General features: G+C 46.3%; 1 protein-coding gene across 3 annotated transcripts in view; it reads right to left on the reverse strand.

The window, feature by feature from the left end:
* The window catches only part of ANXA9 (annexin A9), a 33,857-nt gene extending 15,199 nt beyond the window's left edge, over positions 1-18,658 (reverse strand). Inside the window, exons 1-8 of one of the 3 annotated variants that reach the window (XR_012802583.1) lie at positions 18,514-18,658; positions 14,001-14,059; positions 9,202-9,298; positions 8,290-8,384; positions 3,386-3,499; positions 1,008-1,098; positions 354-433; positions 217-276 (exon numbers count right to left, since the gene is read on the reverse strand). Coding sequence is in view for 2 of the 3 variants with exons in the window: in XM_075607559.1 (XP_075463674.1) it covers positions 217-276; positions 354-433; positions 1,008-1,098; positions 3,386-3,499; positions 8,290-8,384; positions 9,202-9,298; positions 14,001-14,059; positions 18,514-18,610 (693 nt within the window). In the remaining variant the exon portion in view is untranslated. Of the gene's footprint in view, positions 1-216; positions 277-353; positions 434-1,007; positions 1,099-3,385; positions 3,500-8,289; positions 8,385-9,201; positions 9,299-14,000; positions 14,060-18,121; positions 18,274-18,513 lie in introns of those variants that run through there. The other 2 variants (XM_075607559.1, XM_075607560.1) reach the window with 2 other exon arrangements.
* Between the last annotated feature and the right edge of the window lie 5,613 nt (positions 18,659-24,271).

The raw sequence follows: 24,271 nt of genomic DNA on the forward strand, positions 1-24,271 counted from the left end.
GGGACTCCTCTTCCTTAATGTTATGTTTATGTCTAAAGCACTTATTCCCATGATCTGTTATTTATATTATCTGTTATTTATTCGATTACCACATGTATTACTACTGTGAAGCGCTATGTACATTAATGGCGCTATATAAATAAAGACATACAATACAATAAATACACTATAAGGCTCAGTGCAGCCTGCTGTATCTGTAAAGACACTAATACCAACCTTGGAGTCCTGGTCAATCTGGCCATAGTCAATAATCCCAGAATCCTTTTCCCTCTTGCCCTGGGAGCAAATAAAGAGATCAGGATATTGTTCTCTTGAAAGAGCGTACAACGCAGCAGCAGGAAAGTATTAATTACCTTAGCTAATGCCAGGAGGAGTTCTGTGTAACTCTCACTCGTCTCTGAAGAAAGGTCTTTCTCCAGGTCGGTTTTAAAATCTGTAGGTGGAATTCGAGAGACAAAATTCACACAAGTATGGGGGGGAAGTCTGATATGCATGTGTGTGTTTGTGTGTGTGTGTGTGTGTGTGTGTGTGTGTGTGTGTGTGTGTGTGTGTGTGTGTGTGTGTGTCTGTGTCTGTGTCTGTGTCTGTGTCTGTGTCTGTGTCTGTGTCTGTGTCTGTGTGTATATATTTATTTATAATGTTCAAAAAGCTAGATTGGACATTTTTTTTCAATTATTATTTTTAAACTGCAGGGAGACAATTTGCTTGTTTAGGTGACAAAAATATTCAAAATTAACACAGAAATCTGGCGGAGAAATGACAAAATATTGCCATTTTCACAACATCTGGGCCACAATTGTGAAAAGTTGCCTATTTTAAAGCAACTGTAATTTCTGCAAAAATATCAGGGAGAGGGCGACATTCCAAGAAAATGTTTCGCAAACTCTAATCTGTCACCTGTAATGATATATTCTATCCAGTGCTGTGCATACAGGCGCCTCTCCTGTGTGTAACCCCAGGTCCGCCCCCTCCCCACTGCAATACACTCTGTGTCCACCAGGCTTTACCTTGTTTGTAGCGGGCTTGGATCTCTCTGAGCTGCAGGTTTGATCTGGTGCAAAGGATTTCATTCAGCGTGGCTTCATTTGTCCCCAACCCCTGCCGAGGCAAAGCCACAGGTGAGCAGCCAGTGAGCCCTGCTATGTTCATTGCTGCGCACTGCCACCACCTCTGCTGGGAGGCTGTTCCACGCAACCACTACCTCTTCAGTGAAATACTACTTCACATTTTCCTTTGAACCTCCAACCCTACAGCTGCCTAGCACAGCCTCTTGTTCTAGGACTTCTTTTTATCTGATAAATGCTTCCCTCTACTGCACAGCCACGAGTGTTTCTGCATGTCTGCTACAGGTTCCCAAACCTGCTTCATCTACCGCCATGCCGTGGTTAAGCTGCAGACAAGGATTCTGGGTAGTGACATGGAAATAAGCATCCAATGGACATGTTTTTTTCGCATCCCATCCATTTTATTACGTGGATTCCCTAAAAGCATTCTCCTGCTGCAGTAAACAGCTTATACAGCTAAATGTGGGTCAAAGGAAATATCGGGCAATATGACATTTAGGGGCCTATTCTATAAGCCTTCATAAAAAAAATCACCCTGTCGGTTACGGCGCCAGTTTTTTGGAGCGTTGCTATCACGGTATTCAGAAAGCCTCGATTACCTGCGATAGTGTTTTTAATTAATTCTTTTGTTGGCTAGTGGTTTAAATTAATTATTTGTTTTGTTGGCTAGTGCCTTTATTTATTTATTTATTTCAATTATTTATTTTGTTTGGCTAGTGGTTTTATTTGTTTAACAGTTTGCTTGGATAGTTGTTTATTTAATTGTATTGTTTTGGAATAACATAATTGTAAAAATGTGCTATTTGGTGATAGATAATTATTTGTGATGTGTACTATTAGACTATTTAGTTCTTTTATTGTTGGGGTGTTTAGGTGCTTGTGTATTTCTTTGATTGTTGTTTCTTTTTGACCTTAATAATTTTGGGTGACCATTGAGTTATATAGTGGCTTATCATGCCCATATTATATGGGTATGATATACCACTGTGCCAATCAATGGGTAGAGGGTGGGTATAGTGGGTCCCGGGTGGGTGGTTATGCCTCCTGGGTGGGTATCGTTGGACATGGATTAACCCCTTAATTACTATAGCGGTTATTAATCGCTAAGGTGATTAAGGGGTTAGGGGCCATTAGATTGTATTTTTTCTTGTATTCTTGCTGGCATCGGAGGACATGGACCTGCAGTATGCTGATGAGGACACCCTTCATGATGGCAGGGGTAAGTAGAACGTTTTATTTACTTTGTTATTGTTGGATGGCTATTGTTTGATTTTATAATGGGTAAATGTACTGTTATCCATATGTGGATAATAGTAATGTTGCCCATTACTGTACTGTATGTGTTGGGGGGAAGGTTGTTGGGGGTAGAGGAGGTGGGTAGTAGTGTTGTTGTGTTTTAAAATCTTCATTGTGGGTAGTGAGGATGGGTGTAGTTGGTATTTGGCCCTTGGTGGGTGTTTATACCTACCGAGTGGGTAGTGGGGGGGGGGGTTAACTCCTTCATTACCTTAACGGTATTAACCACAAAGGTAATGAAGGGTTAACTCCACCCACAAACCCCTTTCCCCCCAGCAACGCATAAACACCCGCCAAGGGCCAAATACCACCTTCACCCACACCCACTACCCACAATAAGCATGTCACTAATAGTTAACCCCTTCATTGCCTTAGCAGTCAGTCGCTAAGGTAATGAAATGCATTTTTATTGCATGTGGTTTATGCCGGGGGTGTCCGGTGCTGATATTAATGGGTATCAGCTCCGGAGACTCCCGGCATCAATCTGCTGCAGAAAAAAAACATTTTTTTTCTAAGTCCTCTCTCGCCTCCTTCTCAGAAGGTTCTCCCCCGCCTCATGCTAACTTTTCCTGGCGTGAGGATTTTGGGAGAAACTCGCCATTCTAGAGCCGCGATTATCCTTGATAAGCTAATCACGGCTGTTAGAATTGCTCGAGTTTCAGAACCTGCCGATAAGTGGCTTATCACCGCTCACACGCCGTTTTTTTTTTTTGACGGCTGAAAATTTGGGCGATTTCATGCCTTTATCGCCCACTTATCGAGGCTTACAGAATAGCAGTCGGCATTTTGGCCGATAAGTGCTCGATAAGTGTCTTATCGAGGCTTATAGAATAGGCCCATAATTGGAAAAGTGCTGACTTCTCAATGAGTTTTCTGTCATGCTCAAATCAGTGAGACCGACTCCACACCGGTGAGGAGTCTTCTCAGTGCAGCGGCACGGTGACGGGGTGGGACGCATGAGGAATTTGACATTTGAACCTTTTTTGGGCTGTTTTTAGCACTGGTTTTGATAAAGATTTTCTCACCTTCATTGCTGCTTTTAGCTCCTGTGCATCGTACTCAGCCGGCGTCTTCAGCAATCCCACAATCACGTTCTCCAGGCTTCCAGACAGGGCTCCTTGAAGGTTCTGCACCAGATCCTACACAGAAGAGAAATGTTTACCTTAAAGCACTGGCAGTGAGGTTTTCCCACACGGTGTTCTTACCACACACAGTACTAACCGCACGGTGTTCTTACCACACACAGTACTAACCGCACGGTGTTCTTACCACACACAGTACTAACCGCACGGTGTTCTTACCACACACAGTACTAACCACACGGTGTTCTTACCACACACAGTACTAACCGCACGGTGTTCTTACCACCCAGAGTACTAACCGCACGGTCATCTTACCACACACAGTACTTACCGCACGGTGATCTTACCACACACAGTACTAACCGCACGGTGATCTTACCACACACAGTACTAACCACACGGTGTTCTTACCACACACAGTACTAACCGCACGGTGATCTTACCACACACAGTACTAACCGCACGTGATCTTACCACACACAGTACTAACCACACGTGATCTTACCACACACAGTACTAACCGCACGGTGATCTTACCACACACAGTACTAACCGCACGGTGATCTTACCACACACAGTACTAACCGCACGGTGATCTTACCACACACAGTACTAACCGCACGGTGATCTTACCACACACAGTACTAACCGCACGGTGATCTTACCACACACAGTACTAACCGCACGGTGTTCTTACCACACACAGTACTAACCGCACGGTGATCTTACCACACACAGTACTAACCGCACGGTGTTCTTACCACACACAGTACTAACCGCACGGTGATCTTACCACACACAGTACTAACCACACGGTGTTCTTACCACCCAGAGTACTAACCGCACGGTGATCTTACCACACACAGTACTTACCGCACGGTGATCTTACCACACACAGTACTAACCGCACGGTGATCTTACCACACACAGTACTAACCGCACAGTGATCTTACCACACACAGTACTAACCGCACAGTGATCTTACCACACACAGTACTAACCGCACAGTGATCTTACCACACACAGTACTAACCGCACAGTGATCTTACCACACACAGTACTAACCGCACAGTGATCTTACCACACACAGTACTAACCGCACGGTGATCTTACCACACACAGTACTAACCGCACGGTGATCTTACCACACACAGTACTAACCGCACAGTGATCTTACCACACACAGTACTAACCGCACAGTGATCTTACCACACACAGTACTAACCGCACAGTGATCTTACCACACACAGTACTAACCGCACGGTGATCTTACCACACACAGTACTAACCGCACAGTGATCTTACCACACACAGTACTAACCGCACGGTGATCTTACCACACACAGTACTAACCGCACGGTGATCTTACCACACACAGTACTAACCGCACAGTGATCTTACCACACACAGTACTAACCGCACGGTGATCTTACCACACACAGTACTAACCGCACGGTGATCTTACCACACACAGTACTAACCGCACGGTGATCTTACCACACAACTATTTAAAGGGCAGTCTCCCTCAGTGACATGATTAAGGGGTCACATCTGGTGATTTACGCCATTTAACTCAAATCTGACACCTACTGTATAAGTATTTTCACATCATTGCAAGTTATTAGGTAAGCGTAGTGAGCTGAGACGTGGGAGGGGTTTGAATTCCCCTGGCTGCTCCCAGATGTCACTGTGTGTTTAAACGAGTAGTTCACACAATATCCTACATGTGTTTTATTTATTTGTATAAATTAGTTCTGTAGTATTAGATAATACTTACTACATTTATTTTCAGTTCAACTCTTAATGCCATTTGTAATGTGTTAATATACGGATCATCCTTTGATCTCTATAGCAGGTTTTAGCCCCCCTCCCCAGCAGTGCCAAATCTTTGCAACACTTTCCTGTTTGTGATATGTTGCCAATATTCCCAGCAGTTTGAGCGCAAACTGTAACAGTAGATAATTTTACCTTAGTAACATAAGAATACATTGTAGCTGCTGAGTTACACAGACTGAAGGATTGATTGAGACTGAAAGACAGTCATTTAGTGAACCCTGGGAAGCAGGAACTTTGCTAATCGATCACGGGAGAATTAATTGATCGGCAGCTTAGGTAATTCGTTTTCAATAAAAGTAATCAAAGGCTGCGTATATTAAAACCGAAAAAAGTATTTTTTATTTTTAAAGTGCCGCGGGGACTGCCTCTTTAACAAGATATAGCAGAGGAAGATCCCCTCCCCCCCCCCTTATCTTTATTGACTCTACAGCATAAAAAGAAAACGTGTGTGTGTGTGTGTGTGTGTGTGTGTGTGTGTGTGTGTGTGTGTGTGTGTGTGTGTGTGTGTGTGTGTGTGTGTGTGTGTGTGTGTGTGTGTGTGTGTGTGTGTGTGTGTGTGTGTGTGTGTGTGTGTGTGGTGGGGGGGGGGAGTTTAAGGGTAAAAAAATACCGTGTTTGCCCCAAAGAAATGCAATGTGTAATTTCTAAAGAAACAAAAGCAGCCATTTCTTTGCTTTCGGTGGTTTTATTAGCTTAAGACAACAAGATTGTGAAATTGTTTACAAAGGGTGTGTTTTTGGCTGGCTACATGAGAAGTCATAATCTTCACCCACACCCCCAAACCTTAATGGGATCAGCTGTGTGGCTGCCCCATACTCCAGCCAGAGATGTACTCCATCATGAGACGTACTCCACCCTGAGACATACTCCACCCTGAGACATACTCCAACCTGAGACGTACTCCATCCTGAGACATACTCCATCATGAGACGTACTCCACCCTGAGATATACTCCACCCTGAGACACACTCCATCATGAGACGTACTCCACCCTGAGACATACTCCACCCTGAGACATACTCCAACCTGAGACGTACTCCATCCTGAGACATACTCCACCCTGAGACGTACTCCATCATGAGACGTACTCCATCCTGAGACATACACCATCCTGAGACATACTCCATCATGAGACGTACTCCACCCTGAGACATACTCCACCCTGAGACATACTCCACCCTGAGACATACTCCACCCTGAGACATACTCCACCCTGAGACATACTCCATCATGAGACGTACTCCATCCTGAGACATACTCCACCCTGAGACATACTCCATCCTGAGACATACTCCACCCTGAGACATACTCCACCCTGAGACATACTCCACCCTGAGACATACTCCATCATGAGACGTACTCCATCCTGAGACGTACACCATCCTGAGACGTACTCCATCATGAGACGTACTCCATCATGAGACGTACTCCACCCTGAGACGTACTCCACCCTGAGACATACTCCACCCTGAGACATACTCCACCCTGAGACATACTCCACCCTGAGACATACTCCACCCTGAGACATACTCCACCCTGAGACATACTCCATCCTGAGACATACTCCATCCTGAGACATACTCCATCCTGAGACATACTCCATCCTGAGACATACTCCACCCTGAGACATACTCCACCCTGAGACATACTCCATCCTGAGACATACTCCATCCTGAGACATACTCCACCCTGAGACATACTCCACCCTGAGACATACACCATCCTGAGACATACTCCATCCTGAGACATACTCCATCCTGAGACATACTCCATCCTGAGACATACTCCATCCTGAGACATACTCCACCCTGAGACATACTCCACCCTGAGACATACTCCATCCTGAGACATACTCCATCCTGAGACATACTCCACCCTGAGACATACTCCACCCTGAGACATACACCATCCTGAGACATACTCAATCCTGAGAAATACTCAATCCTGAGACATACTCAATCCTGAGACATACACCAGAGACATACACCATCCTGAGACATACTCCACCCTGAGACATACTCCACCCTGAGACATACTCCACCCTGAGACATACTCCATCCTGAGACATACTCCATCCTGAGACATACTCCACCCTGAGACATACACCATCCTGAGACATACTCAATCCTGAGAAATACTCAATCCTGAGACATACTCAATTCTGAGACATACACCAGAGACATACACCATCCTGAGACATACTCCACCCTGAGACATACTCCACCCTGAGACATACTCCACCCTGAGACATACTCCACCCTGAGACATACTCCACCCTGAGACATACTCCACCCTGAGACATACTCCACCCTGAGACATACTCCACCCTGAGACATACTCCACCCTGAGACATACTCCACCCTGAGACACACTCCACCCTGAGACACACTGCATCCTGAGACACACTGCATTACCTTTTGTTTTCACATTGTCCCTTATTCCCTCTAGAGAAGGGGTTGTCAACTCCAGTCCTCAAGAGCCACCAGCAGGACAGGTATTAGGGATATCCCTGCTTCAGCACAGGTGACTCCATCAGTGGCTTAGTCAGACCCACTGATTGAGCCACTTGTGCTGAAGCAGGGACATCCTTAAAACCTGACCTGTTGGTGGCCTTTGAGGACTGGAGTAGGCCACCCTGCTCTAGAGTGTAAGCTCTCGGGATCAGGATCCTCCTTACCTTCCGTATCTGTGTGCGCTTGTTTGTCCTTATTTATGTCACCCTGTTTATGTCACTTACATCATCCTGTGTCCCCCATGGTACCGCGCTGTAACATATGCTGACACTTTACCAATAAACGATAATAACATCCTACCAGATGCCGGGTTCCTTTCTATCGGCTAATTGTTCTTACTGAAGAAATAGGGGAAAAGGGAATATCTACACTAATTTGTGTTTGATTTGTACAATTATTGGGGTATATATATATATATATATATATATATGTAATAGATGAGGACGTCAGACGGCCATAAATAAAGGTGGGGTGTGTGCAGGGTCTCCCCCGGCTTACCTGCTTAAACGCCTCCTTGTACAAACTGATGACCTGCTGCCTCTGGTCATTGCTTCGGCAGGTCACTATGTCAAGGATAGCCTGATGTTTACCACCTGTTGTCATTGAAATAAACAGGGCATACTGTATATTGAGAGGCAAAGCAACACAGAGGGGTGTGTACTTGGGCAGTCTTCAAAACGAATGTACACACAGGCACTAATATATAAAGACACACTTACAGCATACACAGTCACTCATGCACATTCATACATGCAGACACACTCAGACACTAATATATACAGACACTTATACACACACACATTCAGACACTAATTTACACACAGAGACACTCAGACACTCATACTGTACACACAGACACACAATCAGAAACTCAAACATACAGACACTAATATATATACAGACACACACACACACACACATTCAGACACTAATATACACACAGTCACACTTAGACACTCATACACACAGACACTAATACAGTATATAAAGATACTCATACACACTTATATAGTATATACACTCACACTCATACACATTCATACACACAGACACTAATATACAGACACTTTAAGGCTTATTCTCTAAGCTGCGATAGTGCCGTTAGCCCCATTGACTTCAACGGGGGAGCTTTCCATGCACCAGCATTGGATGGGCAACATGGCATCATACAGAATAGGTCCCTTAGTTACAATCAATCCCATTCTTACATGGTTCAAGGTTAGCATGCAATACGCTTTGTAAGGTTCAGTCCCACCTAGGGTGACAGAGAACCAAGGACAGTGGCATGTTTCATAGATTAAATGGAGTGGACACCTCTTAAAAAAAATAAAAGCAAATTATTGTGTATGTACCAGACATGTACTGGAAAACAAGAGATATATCAGTGTATTTCTATAAAATAGCCTGTACCTTTGGCTGCCAGAGCTTCTGCAAGTTTCTCCACATCATTGCTAGGCTCAAAGTTCACGTAGCGTTTGACTGTACCAAGCGTTCCCCATGCAGAAGTCTGAGAGGCCAACAGGGGAACAAAGACTGGGATTAGTCTAACCCTGAGTATGTCCATTACCAAGAGAGCCAGAGGTGAACGCATTTGCCACTCATGTGGTAGGTGAACGCATTGGCCACTCATGTGGTAGGTGAACGCATTGGCCACTCATGTGGTAGGTGAACGCATGGGCCACTCATGTGGTAGGTGAACGCATTGGCCACTCATGTGGTAGGTGAACGCATGGGCCACTCATGTGGTAGGTGAACTCAATGGCCACTCATGTGGTAGGTGAACACATTGGCCACTCATGTGGTAGGTGAACACATTGGCCACTCATGTGGTAGGTGAACACATTGGCCACTCATGTGGTAGGTGAACACATTGGCCACTCATGTGGTAGGTGAACACATTGGCCACTCATGTGGTAGGTGAACGCATTGGCCACTCATGTGGTAGGTGAACGCATTGGCCACTCATGTGGTAGGTGAACGCATTGGCCACTCATGTGGTAGGTGAACGCATGGGCCACTCATGTGGTAGGTGAACTCAATGGCCACTCATGTGGTAGGTGAACACATTGGCCACTCATGTGGTAGGTGAACACATTGGCCACTCATGTGGTAGGTGAACACATTGGCCACTCATGTGGTAGGTGAACACATTGGCCACTCATGTGGTAGGTGAACACAATGGCCACTCATGTGGTAGGTGAACACTTTGGCCACTCATGTGGTAGGAGAACACAATGGCCACTCATGTGGTAGGTGAACACATTGGCCACTCATGTGGTAGGTGAACACATTGGCCACTCATGTGGTAGGTGAACACAATGGCCACTCATGTGGTAGGTGAACACATTGGCCACTCATGTGGTAGGTGAACACAATGGCCACTCATGTGGTAGGTGAACACTTTGGCCACTCATGTGGTAGGAGAACACAATGGCCACTCATGTGGTAGGTGAACACATTGGCCACTCATGTGGTAGGTGAACACATTGGCCACTCATGTGGTAGGTGAACACAATGGCCACTCATGTGGTAGGTGAACACATTGGCCACTCATGTGGTAGGTGAACACATTGGCCACTCATGTGGTACTGATCTATTAAGAACTTTACATTTTATTTCAATCCTAATTGTTGCTGAATATTCACCTGATTATTAGTTCACTGGTATCAGCTCGTTATTGTAATGAATCTGAAAGGCAGCCGCCATTTTTACCTCCCGAAGAGGCATATTTACAGCAACTAACGTCAACTACAGAATTTCCGAAGATGGGATTGCTGAAAACAGCAGCAACAAGGCGGTGAAAAGAGAGGAGACTTTTATTTCTGTGTGGTGAGCAGAGAGGATTTTTTTGCTGTAATGTAACTATAGCAAGAATAATTCCCTTGTATTATTGTACTGTAAATACTATCAAGATAAAAGTGGTGCAATTCTGGGGCACAGAGTATGTGGTGGTGTATGAAGTCATGTGACCTTTCACGTTTATCATGTGACGCTTGGCACAAAACATTTTTATGTGAAGCTTGCTGATTTTAAATGCAAATTTCGCCTGGTTCACGAACGTACGTGAATATTCGGCACATCTGTTGTTCGGGCCGCCGACAGGGAGGGAAAGCCGGGACAAATGTTCCAGGCCAGGGCCCGGCCAGCTGGCACTGTAACTTTCACCCGACCAGAGGTTAGGTTGCCAACGCCAGACCATGGCTCTCCCGAGCTACTGCCTGCCTCTTCCCACGCCGGGACTCTCCCGCTGCTGCGTACCGGAAGATGGGCGCACCCAGAAGTTGGACTCAGCTTCCAGCGTGCACCGACAGGAGAGAGAGGCAGGCCCGGCGGGAAAGAGAGGATGTCGTGGGAAGAAACAGGCAGCAGCTAGGGAGAGTCGGTAAGTGTGTGGTGTCTGTATTTGGGGGGGAGAGAGGGGTAGTGGTGTCTGTCTGTATTTGGGGGTTTAGTGGTGTTTAATATTGGGGGTAGTGTTGTTTTGTTTTGGGGGTGTATTGTGTGTGTGTGTGTTATGGGGGGGATTTATTGTGATGGGGATTGTGGAGGGGGGGATTGTATGGGTATGGAGGGGAATTGTGTGTGTTTGTGTGTCTGTGTGTGGCCAAGGGCAGAGGGGAAAAAGTGTAAGGAGAGAGGGGGTGTGGGGGAGGGAGGGGAGTAAGAGAGAGACGGGTGAGAGTGAGTGAGCAAGAAAGAGGGGGAGAGTGAGAGACAGAGGGAGGAGAGAAATACAGATGTGAACGGGGAGTGCTCACAAGGCGCTGACATGGTGCACCGGGAAATCTGGAGGCCGCCCCGTCTGTATTCAGCAGTATATATAACAGTATATATGCAGGTGTGGGTCTGTGTGTATGTAAGTGTGCACATGAAGGCCTGAGTATATCAGTGTGTATATCAGTGTGTCTGATTTACACTTTGTATATCTGTCTATACTGTACTGTGTGTGTATGAGTGTATCTGTGTGTATCAGTATGTCTGTGTGTAAATTAGAGTCATGTGTGTATCAGGGTCTGTGTTTAGACTTGTCTCGGTGCTTTTGTGTGTGTATCAGTGTGTTAATGTGTATGTACTCTTTGTATACCAGTGTGTGTACTGTGTGTGTACTGTGTGTGTCTCAGGGTGTGTATCTGCGTGTGTATCTGCGTTTGTATCTGCGTGTGTATCAGCTTGTATCTGCATGTGTCTCAGTGTGTGTGTATCTGCGTGTGTATCTGCGTGTGTATCTGCGTGTGTATCTGCGTGTGTATCAATGTGTGTATCTGTGTGTGTATCTGCGTGTGTATCTGCGTGTATATCTGCGTGTGTATCTGCGTGTGTATCTGCGTGTGTCTTAGTGTGTGTGTATCAGTGTGTGTATCTGCGTGTGTATCTGCGTGTGTATCTGCTTGTATCAGTGTGTTAATGTGTATGTACTGTTTGTATACCAGTGTGTATCTGCGTGTGTATCAGTGTGTATCTGCGTGTGTATCTGCGTGTGTATCTGCATGTGTATCTGCGTGTGTATCTGCGTGTATATCTGTGTGTATATCTGCGTGTGTATCTGTGTGTGTATCTGCGTGTGTATCTGCGTGTATATCTGTGTGTATATCTGCGTGTATATCTGCGTGTATATCTGTGTGTGTATCTGCGTGTGTATCTGCGTGTGTATCAGTGTGTTAGTGAATTTGTGCAAGGGATAAAGAACATAACCTTGTGGAATAAAGGCTCAGACCGCTACTGGGAACATCATTATCCCGCCAGTTCCAGAGAGGCCAGTGGCCAGAGCGCATGTTATTCATGTGCTATTATTAGATGTCATTATATAGATATTACTATATAGATATTACCTTCATGTCATTATATAGAATAATGAGTGCGGTGAAACGCGTAGAGTGACGCTGACCAGTGAGATCCACAAGCGTTTGGAGCCCCTGCGAGCGGATGACGTCAGTTCCGGTTTCCGGGTTCGGTGAGACGCACCAGTGACACGCACGCCGAGACACAGGGGAGGCAGAGTACACACGCTCCACTTGCCGAGATCCAGTTCGCAGGATCTATATGCTTGTTTATTTTTATTACCATGTGAGTGCATCCCTTACCACTAACCTTTTATAAATTGTCATACAGTCTGCACTATGTCCGTTTCCTTTGTTACCTACTAAGGTCTCCTGAAGCTCCTTGCGATTACCATTCCTGGTGGGCTGTTATTCAAAGATACCTTTATGTGATCACCACTCACTTTATGTTTGTGAGTATTTTGCGCACAGATTCCTGTATATACATCATTCCACTATATATCACGTATATTGCACTATTAGAATATTTTTCTGTTTTTCATGGTTTGCGCTTCCCGATGACCTACACCTCTTCATTATATAGATATTACCTGCATGTCATTATATAGATATTACCTGCGTGTCATTATATAGATATTACCTGCATGTCATTATATAGATATTACTATATAGATATTACATGCATGTCATTATATAGATATTACTATATAGATATTACATGCATGTCATTATATAGATATTACCTTCATGTCATTATATAGATATGACATGCATGTCATTATATAGATATTACCTGCATGTCATTATATAGATATTACTATATAGATATTACCTACATGTCATTATATAGATATTACCTGCATGTTATTATATAGATATTACCTGCATGTCATTATATAGATATTACCTTCATGTCATTATATAGATATTACCTGCGTGTCATTATATAGATATTACTATATAGATATTACCTGCATGTCATTATATAGATATTACCTGCATGTCATTATATAGATATTACATGCATGTCATTATATAGATATTACCTGCATGTCATTATATAGATATTACATGCATGTCATTATATAGATATTACCTGCATGTCATTATATAGATATTATGTTGCTGCTGGCCTCTACTGTATGTTACAAAATACCTGTCCTACGGGGAGAGGAAGGAGAGAGGAGAAGAGAGAGAAGGAGAAGAGAGAGGAAGAGAGGAAAAGAGAGAGGGAGAAGGAGAAGCGAGAGGGAGAAGGATAAGAATGAGGGAGATGAGAGAGGGAGAAAGAGAAGAGAGAGAAGGAGAAAAGAGAGAGAGGGAGAAGAGAGAGAGAGAGAGACTGCACTCCCTGCCACATTATACTGCGCTGCGGAATATGTGGGCGCCATACACACAAAGCTAATACTGATTGCATGTGAGATCACTTACGTTATCTGCAAGGTGGAGCTGGCTAAGAATCTCTTGTGCCAAAGTCATGTTTCTTCTGCCTGGAATACACAGTATCTGTAAGAATGAAACAGCTACAAACAGGTGGACTGCCGGCTCCCAGAAGACTGCAACACCCCCAATCTAGCGCCTTTCCTTGTCATCGCAGAACTGGTTTTTGCTGTTCTTAAGTAAGCAATAAGCCTGACCCATTACACGGGGGGGGAATGACACTTGTACTAAATAAATATTGTAACTGTCGGCCAAAAAAATAGTTGATCCAGCTTCAAAATAGTCCGCCAACTAGAACATGGTGTAACTCCCGAACATTAGGCCTCAGGTATAGTACAGGCGCGCCCGCGACGGAGCGCAAGGCGTCACGCGCACCTGTACTCGAAGCGATCCGTGGCCTGTAGGATAGCGTGACGGGGGGTGGCAAAGGCGTGCCGGGGGGTGTGCCCGTGACATCACGTGAGCGGTTCACCCTCATTGGCTAAACCTCGCAAGTGACCCGGCCTTTGCGCGGCAATTTCAAACAAATTTGTCTCGCAAAGTATCGGTCGCCACCGTCGCGCTCGTGCACTCGCGCTTTATGGCCGTGCGCATTGCCTTCCGGCATTTTGATTTTGGCGCTCGCGATGCCGCTCGCACCATCGCTGTTACTATGGGCGCAGAGAGAGACACTTAAAATACTACTAATTCTGCACTATGTATCCATGATTGTGACGCCGTAACCCTCCGGTGTTCCCAGCACTCCAAAAGGAAACAAGAAGACTGATGTGTATCAATAAAGAGTGTGTAGTGCAAGACACAGCATCGTAACGCAACTATATGTGAAGGCAAACGGGCCCCGCGTCGTGTTCTCCCGCATGGTGTTCCCCCGCGTCGTGTTCCCCCGCGTCGTGTTCCCCCGCGTCGTGTTCCCCGCGTCGTGTTCCCCCGCGTCGTGTTCCCCCGCGTCGTGTTCCCCCGCGTCGTGTTCCCCCGCGTCGTGTTCTCCCGCATCTCCTTCCCCCTTAGGGGTTTTCCTACCCTTTTCCCATTTTTCCGTGATTTCACGTTCCCCTCTACCACTCCCTTTCCTCCCCCACTCCCTCTCATCCCCCACTCCCTCTCCTCCCCCACTCCTTCTCCTCCCCACTCCTTCTCCTCCCCCACTCACTCTCCTCCCCCACTCCCTTCCCTCTCCCACTCCCTTCCCTCTCCCACTCCCTCTCCTCCCACACTCCCTCTCCTCCCCCACTCCCTCTCCTCCCCCACTCCCTCTCCTCCCCCACTCCCTCTCCTCCCCCACTCCCTCTCCTCCCCCACTCCCTCTTCTTCCCCACTCCCTCTCCTCCCCCACTCCCTCTCCTCCCCCACTCCCTCTCCTTCCCCACTCCCTCTCCTCCCCCACTCCCTCTCCTCCCCTACTCCCCTTCAGGCTGTACCTGCAGTCATTCTGTATTTCCCTGTTTGCCTTCACATATAGTTGCGTTACGATGCTGTGTCTTGCAATACACACTCTTTATTGATACACCATCAGTCTTCTTGTTTCCTTTTGGAGTGCTGGGAACACCAGGCGTGTTACATAGTTTGTTTAGGAGAGATTTGGGGTCTCTCCACGTGTTCCCGTGCACCAATTACGTTGAAGTATTCCATACAGTCCATGCACGGTAGTTCTGCCTTCGCCACATACTTTCTGAATGATTTTGAAGCCGTGCGGATATCTCATTATATATGTTAACAAAATTGAATATTTTGACAGTATGCCAATTAAAATATATTAAATGATGTGATTTACTAATAGTCATTTTCCATATGCAAGAGCCAGTAAAACCTGCTGTGTCAGGCTAATTGTTCCTCAAGGTATAGAAAATATATATGCTGTAAAGAGGAGGAATCTGAAATTAATTCTTGCTTTTTAAAAACAAGATATAATTAAGAAGTAAGAAAGTAGTGGTACGGTACTCCATGGCACTGGGGGGGGGGGGGCAACTCGAGTCCTCGAAGACTGGAGCCACCTGTGCTGAAGCGGGGATATCTTGAAAATCTGACCTGTTGGTGGCCTTTGAGGACTTGAGTTGCGCATCCCTGCCAATGCACCATCACACTAGGACATGCATGTATGTGTATATTTATATAGCGCCATTAATGTACACAGCGCTGAACAGCAGTAATACACGTGGTAATCATATAAATAACAAATAATACAAATAACACATAGAGGGAAGAAGCGCTTCAGACATAAAAGTGACACTTAGGAAGAGGAGTCCCTGCTCCGAAGAGCTTACAATCTAATTGGTAGGAAGAATGTACAGAGAGTGTAGGAGAGTGTTCTGGTATATATATATATCTCTCTCAAATGTTTGTCTGTCAGGATGTTTGTCTGTGGGTTTGTATCCCGGGCAACGCCGGGTATATCAGCTAGTATATACTAAAGGCATCAATCCAGTGAGGTCTGAGGGTTCCCACCAGTGTAAGGCCGCGCTCATGGTGATGGTGAGATCACACGCTACCGTGCGCGGACCCGCGCGCACTCCTGCAGCCCCAGCGATCTGTGCACTTGGCTGCAGGAGATTGGGGAGGCGATTGGGGGCGTGGCGAACACATCACGGACGCATCATGGCGCTGGTTCGCCCTCATTTGCTGAACCAGCTCACGTGACGCTGACGTCACGCGACTGCAGCCTGGAAAGACAAATTTACTTGTCTCTCCAAACTGCAGCAGCGACGATGCGCTACATCGCTGCCAGTACTATGCTACCTTCGATAAGGAAGCATAGAAGAGTCTTGAATGTGAGCACACACGTAGCAACGACCCCCACCCCTCCCCCCCCCCCCCATGAACACGGCCTAAGAGATACTCGGGGCATACTGGGAGGGTCTCATGGTGCTTCCCATGAGACCCTCCCTTACCTGCAATGTGTGCCTGGGATGTGGTGACTGTGTCCCACGCGTTTTGCTCTTTGCGTTGGCTTTCCTGGGGAATCCAGACTCCGCTGGACAGTTCTATCCGGAAACATGCGCAAACGGCATGAGAACATTAAGGCCTGGGAAACAGAATCTTTGCTGATCGATCGCGGGAGAACAAATTGATCGGCAGCTTTGGTAATTAATTTTCAATAAAGGCTGCATATATTAAAACAACATTTTTTTTTTAATTGTTTAGCCTCTTTAAGCTACGTCTGATATAAAGTTATGCAATGTGTTGCAGGCCCATTTGGGGATATCGCAGGAGCCTTGCCATGGAAAGACAGGGTTCATGTCTTGAAAAGATACTGGCGGAGCTCATTTAAGAGGCTTTATGAGACCTGACCACAACTGTTTTAGTGACTTTACGGAGCTCTGTTATCCACCTGAATGTTATTCGCAGCGACAGAAACATTCTATAACTTCCATAACCCTTAAAGTATCTGTTTGACTTGTTCATCTCCTGTGAATGATGACTATGTTTCGCTTTTCACTGGGTCTGCTGCATTTAAGGCATAGGAGCTACTCCTCTTCAGCACTGGCAAACAGTCTTATCTCCCGCAGAGATTGGGGTAAAGACTGTAAAAAAAACTATCAAAAGCATTAAAGGACATGTTTACTAAGTGGAGTTAATCCAAAACACACCTTACAGCCCATCAACTTGAAATGGCCACAGCGCTGCTTAGTAAACATGGCTCAGAAAGTTATGGAAATGTTCAAAGTTCAAAAAAAATTCAAAGATGTTTTTAAAACACGATAATGCCACCAGCTCACTTTGGTTCTATAAGCTAAGGGGGGCTCAACTCAGTCCTCAAGACACCCCCCCCCCCCTGTCCCCATCCCGTCCCCAACAGGTCAGGTTTTCAGGATATCCCAGCATCAGCACAGGTGGCTCAATCAGACCCTGCTTCAGCACAGGTGGCTCAATCAGTCCCAGCTTCAGCCCAATTGGCTCAATCAGTCCCTGCATCAGCAAAGGTGGCTCAATCAGAGGCTCAGTCGAATCAGCCACCCGTGCTGAAGCAGGGATATCCAGAAAACCTGACCTGTTGGTGGCCCTTGAGGACTGGACTTGAGCCCTCCTGGTAGAAGGCACAGACCCTCTGAAACAGCAAAAAGTGCAGCTGAGAAATAGATGCTGATTTTGGCCCCTTCTGAACCCCCTTCTCTCACCTTTTCCCAGCCCGTTCTTAGCGGCGTTACACAGTTATCGTATCGATTTAAAAAGCAGTGATACCGAATCAGAAATATCTACATATCTATCCAGGCAAATCTCGGCAGACTGTGCGCTAAGAGACACGTGCAATAGTTTTGCTGCAGGGAAGGATGAGCCTGTACAGAAGAATCCGCTTTCACTTCCAATAAAAACCAAGTGGAAATAATGAGAGTAAGTGGAAAAACAGCGGCGTCTCTGCAATAGTCCTGCAAATATATATACTGGTTCGGCGCGGCCGCCAGCATCATCGCACTATATTACTGCCCAGACCCCGGGGAGTCCGGCTTTGTAGGGGGGGTTATCGGCATAAAGAGACGCGGGTCACAGGGAGGGAATGCACATTACTCACAGATAGCTGCAGCACGGGGTGTGGGCGCGTGCATTGTATTCACGGGCACGAGGGCGGGTTTGGGTTGACATGCTCCAATCAGGTGACCGTGCAGCATATCTGTTGCGCCCACCCTTGCCCCTTAACCCTTTAGAACCCAGAGGGGGCCTGCTACGCATGGCGGCATCCAAGGGGTTACAGCAAGGGGGGCAACTCCAGTCCTCAAGGGCCACCACAAGGTCAGGTTTGAAGGATATCCCTGCTTCAGCACAGGTGGCTCAGTCAGTGGCTCAGAAAGACTGAGCCACTGATTGAGCCACCTGTGCTGAAGCAGGGACTGATTGAGTCACCTGTGCTGAAGCAGGGACTGATTGAGTCACCTGTGCTGAAGCTGGGACTGATTGAGCCAGCTGTGCTGAAGCTGGGACTGATTGAGCCACCTATGCTGAAGCAGGGATTTCCTGAAAACCTGACCTGTTGGTGGCCCTTGAGGGCTGGAGTAGCCCACCGTCTGGGTTAAACAGACCTCGTATGGGAGGGAATTCCATGTGTCACTTTTACATGACACGGGACACGTCTGCAGGGCACGTATGGCTGTGCTGGGCAAAACAAAACACGCGGATTATGGCAAATTGCTTCCCCGTTACCATTATCACCATGATTATTGCCGTAGGTTAGAGGTCAGTGATGCTTCAGGCAGTGCAGCTGCTACGACTCTGAGGCGCTGTGGAAGCAGACATACTCGGCATCATTGTATAATGCTGGTATCATGTTCCTAAGTCTGCCCCGATGAGCTTACGATCTATTTTTAAATGACCCAATTTGTACTTACCTGAATTGAGGGTGGGGGGGGTTTGCCCAGATTTGACCCATGGTTCCCCATCCTACGGGTACCCCCCAGTTCTCGATTGACAAAGGGTTGTGTCCACTGGCAAGATGAATAGTTGCCAGGGGGACAAAAAATGGCTGCAAGGTCAGTGGCCGGGTCCTGCCACCCAAAAAAAGTTATGATGTCATCGGGGAAAAAAAGGGGAAATTTGGGGGTACCCAGTGGCCAATGGACAACATCTGAGGACGCTCCCCCAAGTCAGATAAGTCGCTTTATTACATTTCAATTATATTTTGTAAAATGGGCACAGTACCACTGCTTTCTAAGGCACTTCCACCACTGCTTTTCTTCTCATTATTATTATTATTTATAAGACACCAACATATTCCATAGCCCAGTACAACGATACAGCCGAGAAGTTTGGCAACGTTTAACATAAGGCAGGGAAGACATTCCTGCCCCTATGAGCTTGCAATCTAAAAGTACTGCGGCGAGTAGGCAAATGTGGAAACACATCCTCTTGTTCTTCACACGGGCCGGTCCCTGGGCGTGTGAGCTGCAATCACATGTCCCATTCCATGTGCAGAGTAACGTGATCTCTATTCATACCAGTCACACAAGCAGATCAATGTCCCATGCCCCCAAATTCCAGGCACACCATCCAGGGACGGAGAACTGGTTGGGTGACATTCCTGTGTGTTATCAGCACCGGAGTTTGACCCTGCTGGGTTAATCCATCAGTGTGTAAACCTCTTATTGGCCAGAAAGGCCGGCGACACATCGCAGTGACATCGCACTGACATCGCAGATATTCTGTTTGCAGAGCTCGAACCGCAGGGTCTTGCAGAGCAAAACCACACTTATTTTAGCTCCTAGTGCAGGGGTGCTCAACTCCAGTCCTCAGGAACCCCCAAAAGATCAGGTTTCAAGTCAATGACAAAGCCACCTGAAGCTGGGATAGCTTTAAAACCTGACCTGCTGTGGGGTCTTCAAGACTGGAGTTAAGCCCCCTTGCTCTAGGAACTAGAGCTCTAGACTTGCTGCAGCTCCAGACAGTGCGTGTGACTCTTTATAACGTATTCAATGAAATGTGGGCCAACAGCACAACCCAACAACAGCTGGGTAGAGACAGGACTGGCCTGGCGTTTGCTTAATTGGAGGACACCCGGCGCTCATGCTTGGAGCAGTGAGGGAGAGTTTGGGTGTAGGGGTGACAGTGAGGGAGAGTTTTGGTGTAGGGGTGACAGTGAGTGTGGGTGTAGGGGTGACAGTGAGGGAGAGTTTTAGTGTAAGGGTGACAGTGAGTGTGGGTGTAGGGGTGACAGTGAGGGAGAGTTTTGGTGTAAGGGTGACAGTGAGTGTGGGTGTAGGGGTGACAGTGAGGGAGAGTTTTGGTGTAGGGGTGACAATAATGTAGAGTTTGGGAGTAGGGGTGACAATAATGTAGAGTATGGGAGTAGGGGTGACAGTGAGGGAGAGTTTTGGTGTAGGGGTGACAATAATGTAGAGTATGGGAGTAGGGGTGACAGTGAGGGAGAGTTTGGGTGTAGGGGTGACAGTGAGGGAGAGTTTGGGAGTAGGGGTGATAGTGAGGGAGAGTTTGGGTGTAGGGGTGACAATAATGTAGAGTATGGGAGTAGGGGTGACAGTGAGGGAGAGTTTGGGTGTAGGGGTGACAGTGAGGGAGAGTTTGGGAGTAGGGGTGATAGTGAGGGAGAGTTTGGGAGTAGGGGTGATAGTGAGGGAGAGTTTGGGAGTAGGGGTGACAATAAGGGAGAGTTTTGGAGTAGGGGTGACAGTGAGGGAGAGTTTGGGAGAAGGGGGGGCAGTGAGGGAGAGTTTGGGAGAAGGGGGGGGCAGTGAGGGAGAGTTTGGGAGTAGGAGTGATAGTGAGGGAGAGTTTGGAAGTAGGGGTGATAGTGAGGGAGAGTTTGGAAGTAGGATTGATAGTGAGGGAGAGTTTGGAAGTAGGATTGATAGTGAGGGAGAGTTTGGGAGTAGGGGTGACAATAAGGGAGAGTTTTGGAGTAGGGGTGACAGTGAGGGAGAGTTTGGGAGAAGGGGGGGCAGTGAGGGAGAGTTTGGGAGAAGGGGGGGCAGTGAGGGAGAGTTTGGGAGTAGGATTGATAGTGAGGGAGAGTTTGGAAGTAGGGGTGATAGTGAGGGAGAGTTTGGAAGTAGGATTGATAGTGAGGGAGAGTTTGGAAGTAGGATTGATAGTGAGGGAGAGTTTGGGAGTAGGGGTGACAGTGAGGGGCAGTTTGGGAGTAGGGGGGGCAGTGAGGGAGAGTTTGGGAGTAGGGGTGACAGTGAGGGAGAGTTTGGAAGTAGGATTGATAGTGAGGGAGAGTTTGGGAGTAGGATTGATAGTGAGGGAGAGTTTGGGAGTAGGGGTGACACGGAGGGAGAGTTTGGAAGTAGGGGGCAGTGAGGGACAGTTTGGGAGTAGGATTGATAGTGAGGGAGAGTTTGGAAGTAGGGGTGACAGTGGAAGGGGGAAAGATTCTGTTTTGGTCATGTTAACCTTCAGGCAACGGTGGGTCGCCCTGGAGGAGATAGCGGAGAGGCACTGTGACACGGGACAAGAGAAGGGCATAGTGATAAATGTGGGTGTTATCAGTACAAACTGAAAGACAAAACAGCTACTCACCAAGAGAAGATAGATAGATAGATAGATAGATAGATAGATAGATAGATAGATAGATAGATAGATAGATAGATAGATAGATAGATGGATAGACTGGTACAGTATATTACATAGATACACAAGCAAATTACATTATAGGGAACTACATACATAAGAGCAGGACATGGCTTTGCCTGTACATTCTATTTCTAGCATCAGTCTAGTTTAATTGCTAAACCTGAGGAAGAACACTGAGAGGTTGGAAAGCTTGTAACATATTAACTACTTGTTGGTCTAATAAAATGTATCATACAATAGCACCTACTCCCTCTCCCTCCTTTGTTATTTTACTACATTGCTACTATATATTAGGTAGGAGAAGGTCTATAATAAATCACACAACAGGCTCGCACTACTGCCGGAAGCCACAAGGTGGCGATGCAGCTCATATTATTGATGTTATAGGTGCAGTTCCACCTATGGAGTTGTACTCACAGACACAACAACACAAGATTTGTCTACAAACTTCCCTGGCTTTCCTTTTCAAAGAGAACAGATTTTACAAATACTACATACCTTACTGATTTTAACCCAGTGTTTATCATGTTTAGGACACGGTACTGATACATTTAGATTTTAGATACCAATTAATTGTAAGCTCTTCAGAGCAGGGACTCTTCTTCCGAAATGTTACTTTTATGTCTGAGGCACTTATTCCCATGACCTGTTATTTGTATTATTTGTTATTTATATGATTGTCACGTGTATTACTACTGTGAAGCGATATGTACATTAATGGCGCTATATAAATAAAGACATACATACATAGTTTAACCCTTACACTGACCACACTAATGCAGTGCATATTTCTAAACCCTCTAATATTGGACGCATGAAAATAGATACACCTTAGTTCCTCAGTCAGCGTGGGATACAGGAGCTTACACACAACTGAGCGCAACAAATGAAGGCTCTGTAACATATAATTATTACATGCAAAAAAACACATGTATATCTGGGTGTATTTCTTTCTACTTAGACATGGGAGTTTTTTTTTTTATAATACGACTTCAATGTTTATTCATGTTCCCTTGCTTGGGAACGCTGCAGTCACCGTTACATGTAGATTGACATGCATGGGAACACGGCAGTCACAGTTACATGTAGATTGACATGTTTGGGAACACTGCAGTCACCGTTGCATGTAGATTGACATGTTTGGGAACACTGCAGTCACAGTTACATGTAGATTGACATGCTTGGGAACACTGCAGTCATAGTTACATGTAGATTGACATGCTTGGGAACACTGCAGTCACAGTTACATGTAGATTGACATGCTTGGGAACATTGCAGTCACAGTTACATGTAGATTGACATGCTTGGGAACATTGCAGTCACCGTTGCATGTAGATTGACATGTTTGGGAACACTGCAGTCACAGTTACATGTAGATTGACATGCTTGGGAACACTGCAGTCATAGTTACATGTAGATTGACATGCTTGGGAACACTGCAGTCACAGTTACATGTAGATTGACATGCTTGGGAACATTGCAGTCACAGTTACATGTAGATTGACATGCTTGGGAACACTGCAGTCACCGTTACATGTAGATTGACATGGTTGTACTTAATTTCATCCATTCCACTGTCAGTCTTGATACTTGTCTTCCCTGAGTGCCCACTCTTAACACTCACATTTCATTGATATCGTAGCATCTTCATACTGTGGACCGGGCCCCCCTTTATAATACAATCTTGGAGGTCCCTTTACTGCCGGCCCCTACTGAGATCCTGGACTGTTCTGTGTTACGTTACTGTTACCTTCCTGCCCTGTTCTGGAACTGCCACTTCCTCAGGGGGTTGCTGAATGCTGTGGATGGGCATCCGCTTGTAGGGCTGATCCCCAGACATCCTGGTGGTTTTGCCCACTGAGGCATGTGCATTCCCGTTACTGGGACATGCTCTTCTCATGTGGCCATACTATGAGATCCTAACGGATAAGGCACTGTCCCTGACTGCAACACAATAAAAGGGGGGGCTGACCTATACTATACTTTAGGGAACATATCCCCTACCTCTACTACCCAAGGCTCCTCTCTTCCTGCCATGCTGGAACCTACTCCCAGAACTCTTTGCTCCCACCTCTATACCTCCTGTGACCCAGTACATCTTTGTCCCCCACAGGGAGGAGCTTAGCATCTACTGCGTACCATTAACCCCTTCTAGTACACTAGTAAACCCACAAAGGGGGTGGGGGGGGGATGCTACATAGGAAGTCTTAACTTCATGACCCTTGTAACCTCGATTCTTGCCCATT

The sequence above is a fragment of the Ascaphus truei genome, chromosome 7, assembly GCF_040206685.1.
Source record: "Ascaphus truei isolate aAscTru1 chromosome 7, aAscTru1.hap1, whole genome shotgun sequence".
NCBI lineage: Eukaryota > Metazoa > Chordata > Amphibia > Anura > Ascaphidae > Ascaphus > Ascaphus truei.